This window comes from Lottia gigantea (assembly GCF_000327385.1).
Source record: "Lottia gigantea unplaced genomic scaffold LOTGIsca_5, whole genome shotgun sequence".
NCBI classification, from domain to species: domain Eukaryota; kingdom Metazoa; phylum Mollusca; class Gastropoda; family Lottiidae; genus Lottia; species Lottia gigantea.
In genome coordinates, this window is record NW_008709715.1 from 3,971,689 (window position 1) to 3,992,999 (window position 21,311).

The window sequence follows — 21,311 nt, forward strand, 5'->3', positions numbered from 1 at the left end:
TCCACAGAAAATAGCAATTATGTTCATTTAACTAAATATCAGAAGTTAACAATACCTGATCTGCATCAGTGGCATTAATAGATAGAACTGGTACACTAGTCTTATGGTTATCATTTATAGTAGCATTATATGGTGCACCAATAAATACAGGACCATTGAGGTTTCTTTCAACATTGATAACAAGATCATAGGTATTCGTCTTTGTTGGATAGTTAACATCATAAACTTCAACACTTAGCTATAATAGAGAAAATATTACTTTCATTTTCTCAAGAAAATATATTTACATTATTATGGTACTGTGGATTTCATTATATTCCAGCAACGATATTGTGTACATCTGGGTTCCATTCAGAAAAAACAAAAGGAGCCAATTTCACTTTAAGGTAGAATAAATGGTAATTGAAATAATACAAGCTAGTGTTTTATTGTTTTATTACTTGCACTACCTGAATATAAAGTGGACTGCTTATGATTAAGTTTTAATCGACTATACTTATCAATATACTTATTAATTAGTTTACCATTATATACTTCTACTAAAACTTATATACATACCACATAGCGTTTCAGATTACCAGTTCGCAGATCTCTAGTACCTGTAACTTGTCCTGTTGTTTCATTGATAGTGAAGAAAAATGGTGTTGGTGGTTGGCCAATTATTCTGTATCGAACATCGTTCTAAAATATTCATAAAATTGATACAACCCTACAGTATATACATATAATATTTCTATTCTCACTATTAAGAAGCACCACTAGTTTACACTTTGCTTGCAGGCCATCAGTCAACTCTTGACTAAACTTGAGTATTGTGTATCTGAAACCTCATGCCAACAGTATGACACAAGCTGTTGGTCTCAGACATCTAGTCAGCCTACAGGTTAGAACATAACATATTTAATTTTTCAACTCAAATGAAAGTATAATAATTCAGATGAGCAGGTTGCATTAGTTCCAACAAGAAGGGCATAATCTTATCTTTTTACTTTAACATTTTCCTAAAAATCTAAAACAAAAGTAAAAAAAAACTTACAGGATTGCCAGTGGTGGTAACAGGTAAAGTGAATATACCAGTATTAGGATCTAGATCTTCTCTAACATTCACTTCACTACCAGGAGGTGTAGTAAATCTTGGTGGTTGTACTCTGTTTACAGTAATATCAATTGTAGCTGTATCTTCTTTTGGTGGTTTACCATTATCAATAACTCTAGCTGTCAACTGTATAAACAAACAATGATAATGGATAAGTTTATGTAGATTATCAGATATCAGTGATTTCTATATGTGAAACTAGGTGTTTCATACCATAGATTATATACTTAGTGCAAACTAGTATTCAGCATATAAAATTTTGTGTCACTTTTTAAACTAGACTAAAACGGTTGAGTCTTATATCATTAAACAGCAAATTGGTGGTCATCAATTCTCATCTCAGTCAGTTGGGACTTGAATTACTCATTGGACCATGTTTTTTGCAGTCAACCCTGCTATACGTGAGTACAGATAAACTATCCTGTAAAATTTTTATTTGTCATCCCTTTAAATATTTTGCAGCAGAAAACAGATATGGTTAATCCAGAAAATACTAATTGGTTGGGTCATCACAAGGAATATTGTGCACTTTCCTGCCTGTAAGCAACTTCCCCCCAAAACAACGTGAGACTCACTCTGATGGTATTTCTATTGATGGTAGATAATGGTTTAATCAAATATAATTCACCAGTTGTTGGATTAATGGCAACATAATCTAAGCCATCTTGACCATCTCTATCAGATACCAGAGAATAAGTCAATTTGTCCTGCAATAACAAACATTCCAAATGTTCAACATAAATAACAAATATTCAATGTTTGATATCAATAACAAATATTAAAGTACAACTTTGACTACTTTGATTAATTCAAAATAAATTCAGAAAATTAAATAACAATAGAGGGAAATTTATGATAACAAATTTTGTAATCAATATTAAATGGAAACTATTGTGATTATTACAATAGAATAACAAATATTCAATTGATAAATTCAATTCCCATTGAAAAACAAACATTTTCATCACCATACTGTTTTTTTCTTTTGTTTTATTTTCAAGGAAGTAAATGGTTTAAAAGAAAATACAACTTACACCAGTGTCTGAATCTGAGGCATTAAGTTTTTCAAATCTTGTTCCTAAATTGAAGGTTTCTTCGACATTTGGTGTGTAAACCTCTGGGTTAAATTGAGGTTTTCCTGGATTACGTATAACATTAATGTTACATTGCAATACTGCACCCACATCTGCTACATTTCTACTGTATGCTCTGATTCTGACCTAGAATATCAAGGATGTTACTCTATAAATATACTTGATGAAATAGAGAAATGAGAACAGGTGGTACAAAATACCAGAACTGATCTATATTGTCAAAGCAGATAAGATTTTTTTCAAAACTTACAATGTATTGTTGTCGATATAAACCATCAGTTCTCAAGTCTTTAATGATAGAAAGTTGTCCTGAAGTTTCACCAACAGCGAAAAAAGTTTGAGCTGGATAATTTCCAATAATTTCATATACTATATCACCCTAAAACAAAAAATATTTCACCACATATTATCTCTACAAAATTCTATTCACAAAATTTCAAACCACTTTGCTTAGTTTAAAGATATATATTCATATTGAATATTTTAAAGAAGAATTCATAAAGAAATTCTAAAAAACTAACATTTTTCAAGCAATATCTTCCACAAAATTTTCTTGAAAATGAAATTTTTTCCTGTAGACCTTATTTAAAATTTAATGAAAAGGATAGAGAAATACTCCTTTAATTTTTACAATATATATGATGGTTGACCATGTTCAGGTTCAGGTATAACTACATCAGCATAGGATGTGTTCTGAAAGTTGATTTAGGTTAAAGCCTAAGATGTGTGATATTAGGCATGGAGCTAGAGCTACAGCTGTGTACTGAGGAAATTGATGCTAAATATTACCTGGTTATCCTGATCAGTAGCTACAACAGTCTGGAATACACTATTTAATGCTCTTGTTTCTAGAATACTAGGATTGCAATTTCCAGAAGTTGGGTTTACAAATTGTGGTGGAGATTGATCTTTTGTAATGTCCACTATTAGGTCTATTGAATTACGGTTACTGAGAACTGGTCTGTCTACAACTTCAATATTAACCTAAAATAGAATCATGTACAATGAATAAATACAACATTATAATAACAAATACAATACAGCAGAATAAAAGCAATAACAAATACATCACATGAAAATCCACAAATCCACTACACTAGAATAATAACAACTACAAATGGAAATTACTGTCTTGATTGTTAATTTTCTGAGTGGATCAAACGAAACATTAATTAATTAATTTTTATCATTTTAAAACTGCACTAAATATTGAAAAATGTCTTACCCTGAATTGAGTTTGAGGAATATTCAAAACTGATTTCTTTAAATAAACTTGACCAGTTTTTGGACTAATGAAGAAATATTCTAAAGCGTCAGCGGGTCCTGTTATACTATAGGTTAAATCAGTCTGAAAAATAAAAGGTACCAAATTAGCAATTACTATTATAATAAGTATATAATACATGAGTATAAGTACATGTAGTTAAACAGTCATCTAAACAAGGTAATCATGAAAGCATACAACAATCTGTAAACTGAAAATTTCAGTGAAAAATATCAAAAAATTCTGTGATATTTGGGATTCTACAGATAAGCAATGTCCGACTTCAACTTCAACTTACATCATCTGAGTCAGTAGCATTGACAGTATCTACAAGATACCCTAGAGGACTTCTTTCTTCAATTGACACCTGATATCTTGTTTTAACAAATCGAGGTTGACCTTCATTGATATTAGCAGTTATTGGGATATCGATAAAGCTTCTTCTTGATGGTACTCCTGTGTCATAGGCTGCAATACGGAGCTAAAAATAAAATAAATCAAATTTTCACAAAACAATTTTTTTTAGCTTGTATGAGAATTGGAAGGGAGTAACTCTTTGATGTGGTAATAAGCTAAATTGTACTATAACAATAGTGGAGTTCTTGTGAACCACTACCAAACTCATTGTTCTTGTTAATTTACATTTAGTCTCCAATAATTCAAATTTTACTCTGTGTATAAAATTAAAAATAAAAAGTATACATACCATCATATTTCTTTGAGGAGCATTACTAAGTGATTGTGATAAAGTTATGTCTCCAGTGTTTCGGTTGATAGTAAAATAACCTGTAGCAGGATAATTTCCCACTATTTCATAGTTGACATCACCCTACAATCAAACAGAATAAAACTTAAGTCAAAAATTTCATCTTTATTTTTTTCTCCATCTTGACATGCGCAAATATCCAAACTCTAATAGATTAAGACTTCATCATTGGTTACAATAGTTTGCAATGCAGTCTTAATAACAGTAGCCTATCATTTTGGATATTCTTGTATAAAAGCTTCATCCAAAATGGACATCCATATAATCCTTACCAATTTGTCTGTATCGACAGCATTAACAGATACAAGAGAAGATCCTGTTGCAGCTGTTTCACTGACTCTTTGTGACGTTACTGGACTAAACTGTGGCAGACGGTCAGGTATAATATTAATAGTCAATGGCACTGTTGCTTGATTAAATGGATATCTCTGGTCAGTAGCCACAAAAGTTAACTGGAAGAGAGAAACACAATAGCAGTGACAGAAATTTGTTATCCCCTACAAAGTATTCACATCATATGAAAAATTTCCCATAAAAAATGGCACGAAAGACACAAGAGACAATGATTGAATTTGTCTGAATTACACGGCATGAACCATGACTTTAAATTCTGTTTATACAGTAAAAAATACTTCTCATTATTGTAGGCCTGTTATGATGGAAATGAGATGATAAAATGATTCAAAAAATTAATGTCAAACTCAAATTACCTGATATGTACGTTGTTGAGATGCGTTGAATGTTCTTGTATGATAAACAGCTCCAGTGAAAGGATTGACATAGAATCGATTATCTCCTTGCAGACTATATCTCATTAGATCCTTAAAAAAACAAATTATTTACAAAAATTATAACATCTTTACATAGAAAATATTTTGTTCTAAATAAGTATTAATTTAGAGAAATCTCTATCAAATATTTCAACACCCAAGCTTTACATATTTCATTAGTTAACCACTGAAACCAGCTGACTAAATTATACATAGCCTATAGCCAATACATAACCTGAATTTTCAACACTGAGTGTCAGAAAATAGAATTTCTTAACCCTGCAACTTACATAATTTCAAGTTTAATTTCTGCACCTAATTAGGCTTATGAAGATGGGTAATGTTAAGCATTGTGCAATGAAGGAAATTTTGCCAGGACAGCAGTACTCAAGCCCTCAGTTTATTGTCCCATCCAAACGACTGGACACTTTCTTTTATGTCAGTCCCTTCCACCTATATCCCTAACAATGTTGAAGAGTTACAATCAATATTAAACTTAGTATACTTTACCTGATCACTGTCTGTGGCAATAATGGTGGTCAAAACATTTCCAACAGGTTCAAATTCATACACATTCTTTGAATATTGTGTTTGATTGAATCTTGGTATACTAGGATTACGAGCTACATAGATTATAACATCAACTTCTCCTGCATTTTCTGGGAACTTATCATCGTAAGCTTGTACCTTCATCTACAATAATAATACACACATACTGTATAATTGTGAATATAGTGCTCACAACTTTGTACTCAAATTACAAATAATTTATTATTATTTTAATTTCAAAGAGTACTACACATAATTCAAGATGGGTGATTATTACTCAACAAACTGCTCTAAAAATACTCAAATAGTCTATGAATTACTGTAATTAAACAGAGTTTTACACCTCACTTTTTGTCTCCAATTTGGTCAAGGGAGGTAATTTTGCCAGGAAAGGTGGCTTCACTTTATTTTTTTTCAATGACAAACTGTAGAAGGGTTCTTAACACAAACAGCCTGTAAGACAGTCACTTCAAACAACTACACACTTTATCCAAGTCAGCCCTGGACTAACATCCCTGACAGGTGGAAAACAGGTTGTAAATCTTAATCAATGCTAGCTTATATAAAAAGAAAATGGGAAAATGTCTTACGTCAAATCGAGAATAGGATGAATTCAATAAAGATGATCTGACACTTAAAGCTCCAGACTGACTAACAGTGAAATAAGCAAGTGCTAGAGAATTACTATCAATAGCAGCTGGTCTGTAACGTATAGCTTGTGGACTCTACAAATATGAACAGAATTAAAATTACATACATGAGACACAAACCTGGAAAAATACTGAATAATATAAATATTGTCTTAAATTTTGACCCATAATTCGTGTCTATCAATCAAAAAAACATGTTAAAGCAAAGTTGAATATCACACAATTTCTCACATAAATATAAATATTTAAATTTCATTGAACAGAGCATTTGATAAGTTGAATACTTAAAAGACCTAGAACATGTGTTGCATAATGATTATAAAGAAAAAAACCCTGAAACATCTTAACCATCATCAGATTTATTAATACCTAATAGAAGAATTACTTACTGAAAGATCGTTATCAATAGCTTGTAAGTTTCTAATAACTGTATTGACTGCAGTAGTATCAGTGATGTTAACAGTTATGGTTGATGGATTGAAGACTGGAGGACCAGCATCTCTTATTATTCTGATAGTTACTGACACTTGATCAATCTTCTGTGGACTTCTATTGTTATCATAGGCAATTACAGGGAACTGAAATAAACAGATGTTCGTCAGAAGCATATACATACTTCTTCATTCATTACCATTCATTTGGGCAGCAACCGATTTATATTATGTGCAATGTGGTTCTCCTTATCTTACTGGACGATAGATAGTAACAAATTACTATTCAAAAAAAGGCGCAGGCAAAGGATAAAAATTTAATACAACATAAACAACTACTTACAATAAATTGATTTCCATTTTGAATGTTTCTAGATTTGGTTAAATCATCCTTGACATAAATAGTACCAGTATCACCATTGATAAAGAAATAATCAGCAGCTTGTCTCCCTTGAGCAGAATCACCAATTCTATATAATACTAGATCCTAGAAAAATAGCAAATATACTTTAATTATTGTGGTCTATTAAACGTAAGCAAACATAATGTTTCTTTTCATTACAAGCCATTACTCAACTTTTTATCAAATTAAATTTTAAGATTTTAATCCTCAATGAATAAAAAAAACACTTGTTCCCAAAACAGAAATTCATACTTACGCCATCTGGATCTGTAGCATTAACATCTAAAACACTGGTAGAAATTCTGTCATTTTCATAGATTTCTTCAAAATAATTTCTGGGATTAAACAGTGGTGCACTTGGATTTCTATTGATAGTAATATAGACTATTTCTCTATCTCTTAGATTTGGATTAGACGTATCGTAAGCTTCTACTATTAACTGAAAAAAAAACCAAACAGAATGAAGTTTAAGAAAACAAAAAGAAGTAGTACATCTAACTACTAAGAAAAGATTTTTCAGTATTTTGAAAGTGACATTTCTTTTATTTAGTGCATAATGCCTCAAGTTCCAACTAGGATTTCATTGTAGCCTTAGATGAGAGCAGTGGTTGATCTGCTGATACTTTACCAGAAACAATTATATATAGGTAGATTCAAGGTACTTACTGAATATACATTAGCTTGGTTTGGATCATTTGCTAAGCTATTAGCTAAAGTAATTTCTCCACTGATTGAATCTAAGTTAAAGTAGGTAGAACCAGGAGTGTTACCAACAATTGCATAATTAATAGCTCCCTGGAAAAAAAAAACCTAGTAAGTTACCTCTTTACTTAGTAAAATATTCTGAATTCCTGATTCATTTGGGATCAATTTTCATGGAATTTGTGATTGTTTCAAAAAATTATAAGATAAATAATGTTAAGGTACAAAAATAATTAGATGCATCAAGTCATACAGTAGGCCCACAGAAAATTATAATTAATAACAAAGGAAATTCTTTTGGAAAAAAAATCTAAAAGTCAAATCAACCAAATTTGGTGGCCACAATCATTTAATGGTTTTAAAAGAAATTAAAAATAAATGGAATGATCATTACAATATAACCTTCCTTTGAATCAACCTAAGCTTTTACGCTTTTTTTCAAAAACATGAAATATACCTTCAGATCTGTATCATTAGCAATCACACCACCAACAAATGTGTTCACAGCATGATCATAAGATATTCTAAAGTTGTATGGTGTAGATTGGAATTGAGGTGGTGCATCTGAGGGGATTCTAGTAATTGAAACTGTTGCTGTAGCATTAACAGAACGTCCACGAGCTGTGTAAGCATTTACAATAAACTGAAAAACAGAATAGTGAATATATATCACTGTTTATTCAATCATCTATAAACATATTGCTAATCTGTTTTCAACTTAACAATGGTTAACAGTTTATGTTTTAATCTAAACATTAGAGATGTAAAATGCTTTAATATTACAAAATCAGTCTGCATAAATATGAAAATAAATTGCAGAATTTTAGACTGACTTCACATCTGCATAGTATTACTTTAAGTGAAAATAGGTTAAAAGAATACAGCAAATATCCATTAAAAATATACCAATACAGGAATATATTGTATTGAGACATGAAGTATCTAATTTTATCAAGAAATCAACAGCTCAATATATAAAGTTTGATAATGTTGTAAAGTTTTTTTACATTAAATTCTCTAAAGATATAAATCAACTTACTGTATATATGTTGTTGGGTCTGGAATCAGTTAATGGTTTTCTAGTATTTAGTAAGCCTGTATCAGGATCCAAGTAAAAATATTCTAGTCCATTTGATGGAGAAGAACTGAGAACAACATATTTCACTACATCCTAAAATAACAGATATATGGACTCACATTCACATATTTTCTCCATAAGCATGATGCAAAACAATACTCAAATCAGCCACAGTATTAGAAAAAGGAATACTACCTCTTAGAAAGGACAAAAAATTTTAAGTCTCGAACTTTGTATATTCATCAGTAGGAATTACCAGATTCCTTGACTAATAAATATTATTTCTTATATAACATGATATATCTATTAAACTAAATAATCATTGAAACATGCTTCTGATTCCATATCGTTCGATTGAAAGTATAAATTATATGAGTATCTTACCCCATCTTTATCAGTGGCTGTGATGTTTATAACTTGTGTATTAATCTCAACAGTTTCCAAAATTTGTTGGTTGTAATTCTGTGGATTAATAAATTCAGGTCCATTTGGATCTCGATTGATGTAAACAATGGCTGATGTTGTGGCTTTTCTATTTGGATATGCTGTATCAAATGCTTCTAATCTTAGCTGAAAATCAATCAAAATTCACAATAAATGTTTTGAATTAAAAAGAAAAGTTTGTCTTTTACAGAATAACATATCACATAGTGTTGTATATTTGATTATTATTAAATAAAATTAGTCAATACAAAATGTCAAACTGTTTAAATACATATATATATAGTATAAGATAACTTACCACATAAGATTTAAGTTGGTTAATTTCATTTCTGATATCACCAGTCACAGTTATTTCACCATTTTGTTGATTGATAGAGAATAATTGATCACCAGGGAAATCACCAACAAGTCTGTATGTAATTTGACCCTAAAAACAAAATCATGGCACATATACAGATACATGTATAGAAGGTCTTGTATCAAATAATCTTTCTTGTTGATCAACACATACATAAGTATTATTATTATCATTGCTGATAAGCTGGTTATACAGAGGAAGTGTTTAACATTTTTCACTTCTAAATATTATGATGCCACACATTGTTTTTTTGTTTAAAACAGGAATTAAGGATAAACACAGTGTTTATTCACTATTTACCAGAAAAAAGATTGGCCACTTACCACTCTATCTGCATCAGTAGCAGTAGCATTAATAGCTAGTATTCCATTTGCTACAGTTTCATTAAATCTGCTGGAATATGGTGCTTCAATAAAGATAGGAACTTGATCCAAATCAACATTCACTCTTACATTAGCAGTAATGGTCTTTTCATTGACAGGGTGATTATCAGTAGCTCTAACTTGCATCTGAAATAGATGATTCTTAATCAATTTGACACTAAAATAAATGATTCTTACTAAACTTGTATTTACAGTTTATTTATAGACATACAACAACTGCTAACATCTAAGTTTCATCAAGAGCAGTTGCAAATGAAGTTTTTCGAATTTTTATCAGTTTCTCCTGATATCAACCATTCAGTTGATCACAGTTATAAGCTTGACTTGTAATTGTAGTTGACTCTGATAGATCCAATGAGATACTGTGGATTATTAGTCTAACTTCGCCCAGATTTACACAACATTCACAAAACATGGCAACTCAGGTTAAAAGTCAACTGGAAAACATTTCTACCTGAGATCGTCAAGACTTACATTAAAGGCTATAGTTGGTGTATTCAGAAGAGATTTCTTGAGATATATAATACCAGTGCTAGAGTCAATGAAGAAGGTATCACTGGCTGGAGAGTTGGCTATCAATTGATATTCTATCTTATCCTGAAAAACATACATAGTTACAAATAGTAGGATTTAGTAAATCTAGCAAACTTGCTAGTGAACACAAATCAAATGTTATATTGTTATTTGTGGGAAAACAGATGAAATGACTTTCCTTTTCCATATTTAGCTACTGAAGACAAGTATAAGGTTGGAAATTATCCTAGAAGATTGGCATTACAACTTAATCTTTCCGATCATCAACATGCACAGTCTGTAGCACACTGAACCTCTATTTACAAGTGGAAGCTTTTTCCATATCAGTTTCTACTACATGCTTCAAAGTAAAGGAGAAATAAAAATCTGTCATTTCCACCCATGTCAGGATTGAACTCCAGATTTTAGTTAAAGATCCCCTGGCTTCCAATGAAAATAGATGAAGAAGCACTTACTCCATCAGCATCAGTTGCAGTTGTACTGACAACAGGAATACCAAAATTATGATATTCTGACACAGTAACATTGTATGAAGGTGTTGTAAATTGAGGACCTGCTCCAGGGTTTCTATCAATATTAATAGTAACTGTGGCTGGTTGACTGGGATTTCGTTCTTCTAGAGAATCATAGGCTATAACTTGGAACTGAAATATTGGAAATAAGACAAAAGATAAAATATACAAGATATCATCATATAAACAATGATTATTGAAATCATCTTCTCTTATTGTCCAGAATAATGTTTTACTTATATCTTGAAAGTTTGTTGTCACTTCTCATATCTAAAACAACATGAGAAAAGCTTTTGCTCACAGCATCATTTCCTATACTATTGATATCAATGTACATTGTCTTTGATAAATGAAAATTTGAAACAATAAAAAAAAAACTTACCATGTATTGTTGTGCTACAGCATATTTCAGATTTCCACGTAGTCTAATATCTCCACTGGTTTGATCCAGAGTGAAAAAAGCTGGTCTAGGATCCACTAATCTATATCTTATTTGACCCTGATGACAAAAAGTGGTACATTAACACTCAATAATTCAAAATTCATACAACATAATTTGATATCAGAGCTGTTTATTTTTCAAGCATGTAAAATGGTTAAGGTAATTTCAAAATACCCAAAATGACACAGAAACAATTTTCTTCAAAAAAATATTTCGATGCAAGTTCAATTGAATCTATATTTCTTTGTGAATTTTAGAAATAACAAACCATATGTGTATTTTGTTAAGAGTTATATGAGATTCCATGTATAACAGTATCAGGGTTTGTAAACAAAAATTAACACATATACTCTGATATGTAAACAATAATCATTATGTAAACAGTAATCAGGGTTAGCAAACAATTACTATTCCTATAACCTGTAAACAGTTATCAGAAAGATTACTATTCCTATGAAATGTAAAGAGTTATCAATGCTAGTAAACAATAAATAAAGGGTACCTTGAGATCACTATCAGTAGCATTGACCGACAGAATAAAGGTACCGTCTGGAGTGGTGTCTGGTATTCTTTCACTGTAGCTTCTAGAAGGGTTAAATACTGGTGGAACAGCTGTTCTATCTATATTGACAATAACAGTAGCAGGTACACATCTTTTAGGTATACCAGTATCACAGGCTAGTAATGCCATCTATAAAGTATAAAACCACATTATTTCAAATCTATACCATTTAGAACATGAAATGGAATTACTGACTACCATGAGCCAGGCTGTTCTTACTCCTTCCATAAACTTTATCTTTAGTTACATTCCACTGATGAACTATTGTTAGCTTATAGACATTACCTGTATCACAATTTTGAATGGTATATTTTAAGTTTCTGCTTAGTGTAATGAACCATTTAAATGTTCACAAAAAAATTCTTGAATCAAGTTCCGCTTTTAATCAGTAGATTTTTTGCAAAAATGATCAGAATTAAACTATAAGAACTTTCCCTATGGATCAAATAGTCACAAAAATTTTCTTGTATTTCAATCAAGTAGACTCTCAAAAAATATTCATCAATGAAATTCTTATGACAAAATAGAATAATCACAAAAAACTTACATCAAATCTATTTATGTTGGTGCCCAAAACTGAAGTTTGTAGTTTAATCATACCAGTTATTGAGTCAATGAAGAAATAGTTAGATGGACTGCTGACAAGATTACGTTGACTTTGTTCATCAGTAATAGAATAACGTATTTCATCCTGTTTTATTAAGAAAAATCCTTTATTAAAGATAGTGAATAGGCCTATATCTACTGTAAGTAAAACATACAAAAAAGCTCCCGTTTGGTGGGATCCCTTATTACAAAGTCAAACTCTGTTTTTAAAACTAGATGTCCTGATGAAGATTTTGTATTCATAACATGGGTAAAGCTCAACTGGTAGGATCTGAACAGGTTCTGCTTGTTGTGGTTCTGTGAACCGAATATGTTATATTCAAAATTTCCCTTCCATTCCTTTCTCTTTCATTTTGAAATCGGTCTACCTACACCAACTTTTTTTAGGCACATTGTGAATCCTGTTCCTACTTGTTTTATCAAACTTCTGGTTGACTCCAGAACTCACCTAATCAAGTGCCCCCTGTATCAGCAGCATGAGAAAGTCTGTATTTGAAAATCATGACTTTTTTTTTTTATTATTCTTAGTCAACTTACCCCAGGATCAACATCTGTTGCTGTTACATTGACCACATCAGCAAGTACTGGATGATCTTCTGGTATAGACACGTTATAAGTTAAAAACTGCCATGTTGGTATGTTAGGATTTCGTTCAACATTGATAACTAATGTTACTTTGGCATCTAAATCAGGCCTAGCACTGTCATAAGCTCTAAATTCCATCTGCAAAAATAAATAATTTTAGTTATCAAAATAATCATTTATTTGTTACTTGGTTTATTTCTTATTTCTTGGTATTGATTTGTGCAATGAGGGTCATTTTGAAAGAAGGGCATAAAACAGCCAACGCTATGGACTTCAAAGGTCTAGGGATATTTTACATGTACAGTTTGTAGGAACATACGAAAGGGAGTGGAACATCGCAACTTTTCAGCAAGTAACAAAGCACTTTGCTTGAAAAATCCCAAGGGACCATCTTATCCATGCTGCCCAGCCCAGACCTCTTTGTTAGCTAATGAACCTCCTAACTCACTGATCCACTGCAGGAAAAGTCAAAACTGAAACCAACATTACCATATATTGAATCTGTCTATTAACATCAGTCTTTAACCCTCTCAAGATTGTTACATCACCTCTTCCATTGATAACTGTTCCCAGTTGGAAGAAATTAGGAGCTGGATAAGTTCCTTCAACTTTAATTTCTATTTGTCCCTAAAAATTTAAAATATCAATGATACAATGGAAATCTTCAAAGGGAACATTTAGGAAACATGGTCCCATAACATTTATGTTTAAAATTGTAGAATTAAATTGCAAATGGACTATGGGTAATTTGGTATCATGTCTCTTACAGCTTTACGTTTAATTTACTGTCATTTATCTGTAATATTCAGAAGTAAAGACTATGATTGCAAAAAATATTTCCATTGACTGATTGAATTTGTATGACACAATACTTACAGTTAATTGTGTGTCTGTAGCCACAATGGTTTTAATAACAGTGTTAATAGCATCGTTTTCACTGATATTGACTATATAGTTCAAGTTATTAATCAATGGATCAGGCACAAACTGTGGTCTAGAATTATCTCTTAATACAGTTATTTCAACTCGTGCTCTTGTTGTCTCAGCTCCAAGAACAAAATTATCAGAGGCAACTACATTCATCTGTAAAAATCAATTGAAAAAGTGGTATACGCTAAGTATTTAAAACAAATAAACATGTTTATGAGTCAACTTACTGACAATGCTTGTTTGGAATATATGCTGAATGAACGATTGATAGCTGAACCAGGCACATTATAATGGTGAGCAGATTGATTAATAGCAATGCAAATTGAATTTCTCGTAAGGATCTGTTTCTACTTACAATATAGACAGTCTTGGTAGCAGGATATAATGGTTTTGAGATAGATATTTCACCAGAAACTGGATTCAGATAGAATAGTGAAACCGTATCAGCATCGCCGTCTGGGCTGTATGCTACTCTGTCTCGCTAAAAATAGAAAGAGAGATAACTCTTTGACACCTTTCATTTCAATAAAGTACATTCAGATGAATAACATGAAATAAGTCAAATAGTTTTTATTTCAACTATTTCACATCAGGTTTTATAACATGGCACACTAAAACTTTTCTTTTGAAAAATTTCAAAAAAATTGATGCTGAAAATTACCTGATCAGCGTCTGTGGCATTGACTTGAATGATCACTTTACCAAGAGGTTCTGTTTCATTAATAGTGACACGGTATGGAGTATTTCCATTAAAAATAGGTCTATTTTCATTGCGAGTGACAGTTATAACTAATGGAGCTGTAACACTATCTTGTGGATAAGCACTGTCGTAGGCTTTAATAAGCAGCTGAAAAAAACAAAATGAAATTGCTATATCAACATATTATTTCATTAAAAGAGAATTGTGAATTGATTTAACAATAAAGGCAAAACATAGTCTGTGTCTTTATTCACCAGCCATGATAAATCATTTCATTCAAATTGACTTAAATTGAGTTTCTGATGACTTAAAAGGAAAGAACAGTAATCAACTCACTGTGTATTGTGTAACTGTTGGCTCAGACAACAGACTATTTCTCACTGTAATTCTACCAATGACTGGATTATTGATCTCATCTAGTTTGAAGAAATAGGGTGCTGAACCATCTCCAATCACCTCATATTTCAAATCTCCCTAAAAATCAAAAATTTATGATAATTCATACTTAAATAATTCACTGATAATCCATACCTACATAATTCACTGATAGTCTATACCTACATAATTCACTGATAGTCTATACCTACATAATTCACTGATAGTCCATACCTACATAATTCACTGATAGTCTATACCTACATAATTCACTGATAGTCTATACCTACATAATTCACTGATAACCCATACCTACATAATTCACTGATAACCCATACCTACATAATTCACTGATAGTCTATACCTACATAATTCACTGATAGTCTATACCTACATAATTCACTGATAGTCTATACCTACATAATTCACTGATAACCCATACCTACATAATTCACTGATAACCCATACCTACATAATTCACTGATAGTCTATACCTACATAATTCACTGATAGTCTATACCTACATAACTAAGAGACTATCATTTTCTTTTTTATTTTTATTTCATTTTGTTTGGAGATTTTAACAAAAGATGACCTCTAGACAAATATGAATGGTATCTAAAGTCAGATTAAATATCAAATTCAGAATATTTGCGCTCATCTTTTGCATTACTCTTGAATTACTCTTGCTTTATGCTTAAATACCACAATCTTATATGTTTCATGTAAAATGTAAAAAAGAAACTAAAAAAGACAACTTCTGATGATTTTGAAAAATGGACACTCACCACCAAATCATTATCCAAAGCAGAGATATTTCGGAAATTAAATCCAACTGGTTCATTTTCAGATATAGTAATAGGTGCTGTCCCAAAATTAAATATTGGGGTGCGTGTATTTCTTTCAATATTAACAATCACTATAGCTGTATCTCTCTTCTCAGATTGAAGTCTCTGATCTCTTACTCTTACTGTCATCTGAAAAAGGAAAAGGTCATCAGCATGTTACACAACCCAAAAAGCTAATGATGGCAGTAAGGTCTCCAAGCCAGATATTTGATAACATCGTGGAATTGACAACAGTTCAAAATTCCAAGGCATTTTTGTGTTGATTGGAGGAGAACTGGAAGTAACATCTGAATTCTGATATGTGATACATATCAAACATGTAAACAATTATATTCCCTTGAAGAAATCAAATTGGTAACTTAATTCTTGGACTGGCCATACATTGAAAAATCTGTTAAAATAATATTGACCGAATGTACGCTTTGTACTCTGCAAGTGCATCATTAATTTAGTATTCTTTCAATGTTAAATATGATAATAACTAAAAACTATAAAGAAAATATCTTACTTCGTATCTGTTAAGAGGAGCATTGGTTAAAGTTGAACGGATTGTGATTATACCAGTATCTGGATGAACTTGGAAATATTGTAATGGTGAGTTTGATACAGCATTTCCGATAAACTCGTATCTTAATGAGTCCTGAATTAACAAATAAATATATTATCTATTTTTGATAAGCTTTGGAAGCTCTGAGTAACAGCATGTTTTTTAGGTTCTGTTCTAATATTACTAGATCTATCTAATTTTAGACTTGGCCCAGATTGTTTGACCAGTGTATGCGAATATGGTCAAGAATCTATCATGCCACAGATTTTCCTATTGTAGTGGAATGAGAATTAAACTGATGAACTTAAAATTAATATAATTTTTATATAATATGTACATCCATTTTGTTCAAGCATGAACCACGCAACCTAATCATCCATAGACCATGGGTGTTTTTTTCTCAAAACATTGACCATGTTAAATGCAGACAATACTTGACACTATATTATCTTTAAAGCAAAAAAATACACTTACACCGTCATTATCTACAGTTGATACATTAAATAACACAGAACCAACTGGCGTCAACTCGTTCTTGGTTGTTTCATATCTTCTTTCTTTAAAGCTAGGACCAGAAGGATTTCTCTCTATACTCAGTGTGAGAGTTGCTGTAGCCACTTTACCAGGTCTTGCACTATCATACACAGTAACTACAACCTGTAATCCGAATAATAGTTCAGTACATTTACTATTTACTAATACATAAGATTAAACCTATACTAACAGTGATACCTACTTATTCAGTTTCAAATAACTATTACTACTTAAATATAAAATAAACTGCTTGTGTGTATGTTTTGAATCAAACACAAACAAAATCTTCTTTGTTCAACTATTAAATGACAGTGATGACAGTCTAAACTTCCATGATTTCTTTTGAACCTGGTGTCTGATATCAAATAGATGAAAATATCTGGAAGGCTGTAACTCAATGCAAAGTTTTGATATCTCTTACCTCATACCGTGCTACTCTATCAGATAATAGACTGTTTTTGACTGATATCTGTCCACTTGTTCTATTGATACCAAAATAAAATGGTGCTTGTAGGTTTCCAACAATATCATAGACGAGTGATCCCTATTATATAAAAAGAAATTAAAATCACTTTAATATAATTTGTTTTCAATTTTATCATATTCCTTCCAGTAGAGGTTGGTTTTGGATAAACAGTAGCCTATAGGCTATATTTGATATCATACAGTTATTTTTAACTTGACCAGAAACAGATACATTTATATCTGAGGTTTTTTTTATACTTTTGACATCTATGGTGTCTGTGTTGGCCAACATTATGGTGTCTGTGTTGGCAAACATTATGGTGTCTGTGTATAGCCAACTTGTTTGTTTATTGTCAGGGTGGATGTCATGTAGAACTTGAAGTGTATGTTATTACTTACTTCAAGATCATTATCAATAGCTGTTACAGGATATGTGAAGTTCGCATCTGTCTCAGTAATATTCCTTACTGCATTCAAGTTGATGAAAAATGGAGCTTCATCTCTTATAACACGGATATCGATAAATGTTCTACAATCTTTTGGTGTAGGGACTCCATTATCTTCAGCTTTAATATTAAACTGAAAGAAACATTAAACAAATATATATATTTATGTATACAATGTCAATATTTCAATATAAAGATTTACATAGCTTAAATCAATTTGTGATCAAGGGGAGGTGAATCTATTTTACCTATATTCTTCTCCACTGGAGGGCGCTTATTGGCATCACTTCGTCATGGGTATTCAACCAGTCCTGATGTTTTAAATAAGTTGGAATTTAAATCTTTTGATATCTTACGGTGATTTAGCCATCCACAAAGGTTAGTAAACTTATCGCAGTTGATAAGCAATTTTGCTTGTGTTACTTGACTTTAAGGACTAGTTGATATCAATTTAGTCAAGTTTTCGCTAATTTTTTTTAGAGACAACGTTGCGATTGACTAATTCCGATTTGATCACGCCAATAAGGCATGCTCCTGCCTTTATTGTATTATATTTGCTATACGTAATCGGGGCTATTGTAGTCCGTGTTACCATAAATATTTTGGGGCTATTTTGGTCCGTTTTAGTTTGCTTTTTTCAATGGTACAAAGATGCCTTTGTCTATAGGTTGCTGCTTTCTATTTTTAGATTCCTCAAACATAGTCTATATTTAGATTCCTTTGTTCGTAGACTCCCCTGTTTCATAGCTAAGATTCCCGGATGTAACCTTGTCTTTGCTGTGTCCGTAGCATTATAGCCTTACGTATGATCGCAGGGAACGGTGGACTAGTTTATTATTGAAGTATCTGCAGGTGTATAATAATTCGCACATATGTCTAAAATTTTGATTTTGGGTACATCCCATATTAACCATGCTGCTCACTGGGAATCGTGCATCGCTTCTCATAGGCCTGATCGTATTGTATGTCAGATTGGAGGGAATGACCTCTATTCCGTTGATAGTGTTATCTCGGACATGACAGTAGCTGAAGACCTCGTTTTCAAGTTAGTTGCTTTTGTCCAGACATGGTTATTAGGTACAATATGTCCAATTCAGTTATTGTGCAACTGCTTCCTAGACTATCGACCCGTCAAGTACCAGTATTACATTATAATACAATGGTGATTCATACCAATACCCTTTTGAAAGATATGTTGTCTCAGATTCATTATGTGCAATATTGGAAAGTTAAGGGTGTTAAAAATGCTGACGTACCAGTTGTTAAGGACGGTGTTCACTTTAACAGACGATTTGGCATGCCACGGTACTATAGAGCCATTCGAGGGGCTATATTACTTTGCTTACACTGATTAGCACATAGTAAGTCTTTTTATGTAATCTCATTGTTGTCGTAGCCCCAGTTTTTTTTATTCGAGTACTCGCTTCAAGAGTTGTTTCAATAAGGTTTCCGGACAGCTTGGTTTTAGCTATACTGCGATGATTATTTACATATTCCTTTGACATTTTCGTACCTTGCCCCCTTTTATTGCAGTAGGTCTAAGTACGGGTTTCATTGTGAGCCCTCATTTAAACATACCCCGAATTTTTACATTGGTGCTTTTCAAATTCAAATGTCTTCATAAAAGAATCAGTTTTTTTTTATTGACACTGAGCCGGACTAAATATGAAAATACTTACTACAAATGAAGAAGGTGCATTTGGAGTCTGTAATGATTTTACTAACAGTAAATTTCCATTTGTTGGGTCAACGAAAAAGTATTCCCTGTCATCTGTGTCAGTAGAATCTAATGAGTACTTCAATTGATCCTTAAAAAGCAAAAATTAAAGCTAACATTTAATCAAATCCTCAGCTTATTTGACAGAAAGGTTCTCATCTACATCTTAAACTAATATTCAATAAAATCCTCAGATAATATGACAGAACCATCCTAGGTTATGATCACAGATCTTTTGTCAGTTAATATATCCTAAGATAATGCAAAAAATCCATCCTCAGGTAATGTGACAGATTGATCCTCAGAAAATATGACTGTTCATCCTCAATTGATAAAATGTACAGGTCCATTCTCAGCAAATCTGACAGATCCATATTCAGTCAATCTGACAGATCCATCTTCAATCAACCTGACATATCCATCTTCAATCAACCTGACATATCCATCTTCAGTCAATCTGACAGATCCATAGCAACTATAAACAGATTTTTCCTCAGATAACATAACATGATCCATAATCCTGTAGCTAATAAGTAAGACAAAAGATGAACATACCTCATCAGCATCAGTAGCATTCATATCACCCACGACACCAAGTAAACTGGTTTCTGGTATTCTAAGATTGATTGGGCTGGCAGTACAAACAGGATCACTAGGATTTCTATTTACAGTCACTGTACAAGTAGTATAGACTTTGTTTAAAGGATATTTATCATCATACAGTTCAAATCGTAACTAAAAGAAATTAAATTAAAATTTGTTTTTTTATTAAACCGTTCATTTCAAAAGTGATTGAAAAAAGTTAATATGACTTCAGCTTCCAAAAGGTTATGACAATCATTTCTTAAAGAGCTAAATATTTATCAAAAAGAAAGGAAAATAGATATGCAAAATCACCAGACTTTTCATATGCTGACAAACTAATATCTAGAATCTGTGTTAGATATCCATACAGAAATATATAGCCAAGAGTTAAAGCTATCTTCGGACAAATAATAACTAATCACTTAAATAATTCAAACTTACTGTATACTGGCCAGAGTTATCCAACCTTAAATCTTGGATTAATGTCACTTGTTTAGTAGAAGCATTATATGCAAAGAAAAATGGTGATGGATAATTTCCAATAAGATTGTTGACAAGTCTTCCCTGAAAATTCAAAAAAAGGTGTAAGTCAATCCATGCTAACAAACCATACTGAGGGTAACTTTACTACAATCCAGTCTCAGTGCAAAGCTCTGATCATTGAGTATCAAATATTTCTCATGTTACCAAAATCACATTAACCTCATCACATAAGATATATATCACATTAACCTCTTCCCATTAGACATAGATCACACTACAGAGATCACATTAGGCATAGATCACATTTGGCATAGATCACATTAGACATAGATCACACTACAGAGATCACATTCGACATTTATCACACTACAGAGAACTCATTAGACACAGAGGAAGGATTACCTAAGTATTAATTGTTCACTGGATGTCCTAATCTTACTCCAGACAATTTG

The 21,311-nt window shown here is 31.8% G+C and overlaps 1 protein-coding gene across 1 annotated transcript in view; it reads right to left on the reverse strand.

Annotated features, from left to right (window-relative positions):
• Nucleotides 1-1,009: 1,009 nt before the first annotated feature.
• Nucleotides 1,010-21,311, reverse strand: part of LOTGIDRAFT_106548 (hypothetical protein) — a gene marked incomplete at both ends in the record, with an annotated part of 62,100 nt that continues 41,798 nt past the window's right edge. Inside the window, one exon of the mRNA XM_009062019.1 lies at nucleotides 1,010-1,222. Within this exon, the coding sequence (XP_009060267.1) occupies nucleotides 1,010-1,222 (213 nt within the window). The remainder of the gene's footprint in view (nucleotides 1,223-21,311) is intronic.